This window comes from Myotis lucifugus, unplaced genomic scaffold (assembly GCF_000147115.1).
Source record: "Myotis lucifugus unplaced genomic scaffold, Myoluc2.0 scaffold_928, whole genome shotgun sequence".
In the NCBI taxonomy this organism is placed as follows: Eukaryota; Metazoa; Chordata; class Mammalia; order Chiroptera; family Vespertilionidae; genus Myotis; species Myotis lucifugus.
In genome coordinates, this window is record NW_005871976.1 from 63,610 (window position 1) to 68,437 (window position 4,828).

Genomic DNA, 4,828 nt, shown 5'->3' on the forward strand with positions numbered 1-4,828 from the left:
TTGAGCATCGACCTGTGAACCAGGAGGTCGCGGTTTGATTCCCGGTCAGGGCACATGCCCGGGTTGTGGGCTCCATCCCCAGTGTGGGGGGTGCAGGAGGCAGCCGATCCGTGATTCTCTCTCATCATGGATGTTTCTCTCCCCCACCCACCCGCTTCCTCTCTGAGATCAATAAAAATGCATGTAAAAAAAATAAAATAAAACCTAGTGATCGGCTCGAGACGAGAGCCCACACCCTAAGCATGCTGGGAAAGGTGGTCCCTCTGTGTGAGCGGAGAACAGCGGTACCAGCCTGGCCGGCGTGGCTCCGTGGTTGAGCGTCGACCTATGAACCAGGAGGTCACAGTTTGATTCCCGGCCAGGGCACAGGCCCGGGTTGTGGGCTTGATCCCGGTGTGGGGGGTGCGGGAGGCAGCCGATCCGTGATCCTCTCTCATCATGGATGTTTCTCTCTCCCTCTCCCTTCCTCTCTGAAATCAACAAAAATTAAGAGAGATCACTGGCGAGTCTAGAGAAACCCCCCCCCCCCCCAGGGAGCAGGACCTGGAGGAGGTGCTGAGGGGAGGGAGGAATGAAGGAAGGGAACGGGTTCCATAAAAACCGGTCCTTCTTCTAGCGTGAGACTCTGTGGCCGGCTGTTTACCCACGGGGGGCTCTGGGCTGCTAGAGACGCCCACAGACAAAGGCTGGTTACGATGGGGGGCTGGCTGACCCTGGTCCTGGGGCAGAACGGAGAGGGCGAGGCGTGAGTGGCATTTGGGGAGAAAAGTCTTCATTTGGCGGTTCTGTCCTGACTAGCTTGCCTTTTCCCCCCTCTTTCTTTCTTCTCCAAATGCGCTCACTGCACTGTGACATCTGTTTGCATAACGGCCGTCCTTCCAGTCTACGGATGCCTGTGATAGAAAGATTGTTTACAAAAAATATATCATCTCTTTTTTCTTTAGAAAGATCTCATCTAAGTAGGAAGTTAAGGTCGCGTCTATGAAACCGGTGCACCTGGTCACGTGTCTACGCGCTTTTAAAAAGTCCCAGATACGCATGAGGCTGTGGATCGGATGGAGAGGTGTGTGTGTCTGTGTGCGTGTGTGCGTGTGTGTGCGTGTGTGCGTGTGTGTGTGTGAGACCAGGGGACTCTCCTTTGCCTCCGGAGGATGCTGGGCTCGGCGGGGAGCGCGTGTGAGGACGGGGCGGGCTCCCGCCGCGTCCCAGCCGGGCCAGCCGGGGTCGGATGTGCTTAGTGACGATGTCAGAGGCAGAAATGAAGGCGTGAGGGTGTGTCTCGGTTTCCGACACCTAACGGCAGGATGTGTGCGCTTCCCTCTGAGGTTCTAGGGGGACAGAAAGCGGTGCGTCGTGGGGAGAGCACGACACGGCATGCTGCCATGGAGCAAGCACAGACACGGCCGGGAACTCGGCAGGAGATGCACATGACGCGGACGCACCCGCTGTCCGCACACCGCGTGCGGGAGGGCGAGCGGGAGGCCGCCCGGTGGCTTTACCTTTAGCGGAACCAAGGTCCTGAGACGGCTACGCTTCGGGAAATCCCAGCCTAGAGACCCAGAGATGGGACGCGGGGGGCGGGAGGGTGACACTGTCGGCGACGGGACATGTCAGCTGACCCTCGGTCGCCACTGAGTTCCCACAAGGACGGGCGAGCTGGTCCCCTCCGAGCCAACACCAGAGTCCTGACGCCGAGGAGAGGAGAGGAGAGCCTTCTGGTCCGACGGGTCCCCCGCAGGGGAGGTCCGGGTGCCAGCGTGGGGGCCGCCTGCGTGTCGGACGTCACGGGGGGAGCCCACCTCGTCCGGGACACTGTCCAGCCAGGGACCCCCCATCGCCGAGAAGTCCGCGCCTTTGCCCAGTCCATGGGCAGAGGGGCCGGAGCGGGGGGCGGGGGTGGGGGGGGTGAGTCCTCTGACACCAGCAACACCGCTGTCCGGGTTTCTGACGACTGAGAGTTTGTCCTTCGGTTTTTTTTAAACCAAAACAGCTGTAACTTAGGGGAACAAGAGACACGGTTTGGGGTGACAGTAGGGGTCCCGCCCTCATTCTCAAGGCATGATATTCAGACCACGCTCGTCCCTTGCACTTAAAAAACACGCACCGTGACTTTCTCGCATGTGCATCCTGCGTGGAGTTTGTCCAGAGCTGCAAACAGGTAGGTCACATGTACGTGTGTGTGTTTGGCAACCCACGGGGGCGCGGACACCCGCGTGGAGAAACATATACACATACATCCTCATAGACACGTGTGTCTTATATATATGCTGAGACAACTGCGTATGTTATCTGTGTGTGTGTGTCTGTCTGCGTGTCTGTGTGTGTGTGTGTGTGTGTGAGTGTGTGCGTGGGAGCAGGTAGAAAAACTCGACAGGCAGAGGAATATTCCACTCAGTGTTGTTAGGTGACGTCTTTGAGGAAAAGAAAAGCGAAACTCGGGTGCCGCCGGCCGCTCAGTTGACGTAGTAGAGCCAGTAGACCAGGTTGAAGAGCGAGAAGGTGAAGGGGAACAGCGAGAAGGTGAAGGGGAACACGATGCGGGACCACCGGTCGATGGCGTTCACGTCGGTCAGGTCGGGGATCTTGATCTTGAGCGTCTTCTTGTGGGGCAGGCCCCGGTCCCCCAGGTGCCGGCCGGGCCCCTCCCGGGGCGCGCTCTGCTTCCGGTACTGGATCCCTGAGTTGTCGAAGGAGATGGCGGAGTTCCGGGTGTCCCCCAGGCCGCCCGCCACCTCGTTCATCTCGTTGTGCACCTCCAGGGACGTCAGCAGGATATTCCCGTGGGCGTCCACCTAGGGGGGGACATGCGCATGGTCAGGCGGGAGGCCGGCCGGCCGGCGGGGAAAGCTCGTGTCCCAAGGCAAACCCTGACCCACGTGTCCTGCAGCCTCGGCCTGTGGATGACGGAACTGGCACACGCGTCAAAGCCGAGCTCTGTGTTGGGGGGAAAAGCCATTTGGGAGGTTTAACGGGGGGGGGGGGGGGCTTGGTGATTGTATTTCCCTGATTGAAAAATTCACACACAGACTAAGGGGAGGGGGGCCTTTTCAGATTGAAATTTCACAGGACGGAGACAAAATTACGGAAGAGAAAATCAAATCACGTCTTTCAAGATGCCCACGTGGGCATGACTGGATGGAAACTCAATCTCCGTTCTTTCTTTCTTTTTGTTGTTGTTAATCCTCACTCGAGGGTATTTTTCCGTTGATTTTTAGAGACCGGAAGGGAGGGCGAGAGACAGAGAAACGTCAATGCCAGAGAGACAGGGGCGTGCCCGGGACCGGGATCTAACAGGCGGCCTCCCGGTGCCGCTGACCCACTCGGGCCGGGCCCAGGACGCCGCTCCCGTGTCAGAGTGGGTGAACGTGTAACGGAAATAATAATCCCGGAAGGAACTGGTTTATGCCTCAAAGCAATAAGGCCTCAGTGTAAACGCATCGGCCCCTTTTGATGTAAAAAGATTTCATTTTCCTGGGAACCCATGTGTGGAAAATGTCCATGAAAAGTTATAATAAGGGACTGTTATTTTTCTGAAAGAATTAAAGGGTTATTATAATCTTAGGAACCAAACACTTTAAACAAACACCGCTGAATCTGGCACAATACGGAGGCTTGGGGGCTGATCGCCCAGGCAGTTGCAAACTCCCACAACAGCTTACATCGCGGGATCCCCGATGAAGGACCAACAACATGTATAGGAATCTTTCCCCTTCATTTCCTGACTACGCCTTCTTCTGAGGCGTCTGTGTCGTATCCGCCAGTGGGAACCACCGACTGCAGCACAGTCCTTCTCCCTGCTCTCCCTGGACAGGCGTGAACACGCCAATAAAACAACAAAACGTCGCCTGCGAACGGATCCCAGGGGATGTTTGTTTCTTCCTGAAACGTGTGTCCCGACTGGGACACGGCAGGTGTCGCATCCCCGACCGGCCTCCGAGCTTCCCCATGAGCGAGACGCCCTCGTTCTAGGGAAAATGGGAAGGCAGCTGTCCTGTGGGGGATGGAACCCGCTCGTTACAAGAGCGAAAATGTCAGCCCGCAGCTCTGACTCCTGGGCGAGGAGAGGCCCTTCTGCCACCTGATGACAGTCAGACACGCACTTGGTCACCTTGTAAAACAGCCCCAGGCTGAGACCGTGCACCGGAGACCAGCTCTCGGGTGAAACACCACACAACACCACCGTCAGGAACAAATAGAGGTTAAACACAAACAAATCAAGGTCAGGAGGCGCACTGCCCGCCTGGTCCGAGAGAAAGTAAGTGAATCTGGGGATGTCTGGAGCATCGGTATTCAACCCCTGAGGCGCACGGCGGCACAGCCGCTGGGTACGAGGAAAACTGCTCGGGATTCACGGGGGGGGGGGGGGTCCACAGCATCGAGTCACAGAGGCAGCTGGTGGGAGCACAGAGCCCCCTGGCAAAGGCCCTCGCAGCTCAGGGGGGAGCGCCGACCTAGGAACCAGGAGGTCACGGCTCGATCCCCAGTCGGGGCACATGACCAGGTCGGGGCTCCATCCCCAGTCAGGGCACATGACCAGGTCGCGGCTCCCTTCCCAGTCGGGGCACATGACCAGGTCGCGGCTCCATCCCCAGTCAGGGCACATGACCAGGTCACGGCTCGATCCCCAGTCAGGGCACATGACCAGTCAGGAGCGTGCAGGAGGCTGCTGGTCCCAGTCCAGGGGAAGTACAGCCCCCCACCCCACCCCCAGGGCTCTCAGCTCTAACACAAAGGGGCTCCCTGGGGCCATGCTGGTTGGGCAACAATGAGCCGTGGTAACGCCCAAGGACCCAGTCCAGAGTGCCGACCCCGAGTGCCCTGACCGGGG

At 58.4% G+C, this 4,828-nt stretch overlaps 1 protein-coding gene across 1 annotated transcript in view; it reads right to left on the reverse strand.

Moving 5' to 3' along the window:
* Window positions 1-2,453: 2,453 nt before the first annotated feature.
* The window catches only part of GABRB3 (gamma-aminobutyric acid type A receptor beta3 subunit), a 14,787-nt gene continuing 12,412 nt past the window's right edge, over window positions 2,454-4,828 (reverse strand). Inside the window, exon 7 of the mRNA XM_014448806.2 lies at window positions 2,454-2,792. Within this exon, the coding sequence (XP_014304292.2) occupies window positions 2,454-2,792 (339 nt within the window). The remainder of the gene's footprint in view (window positions 2,793-4,828) is intronic.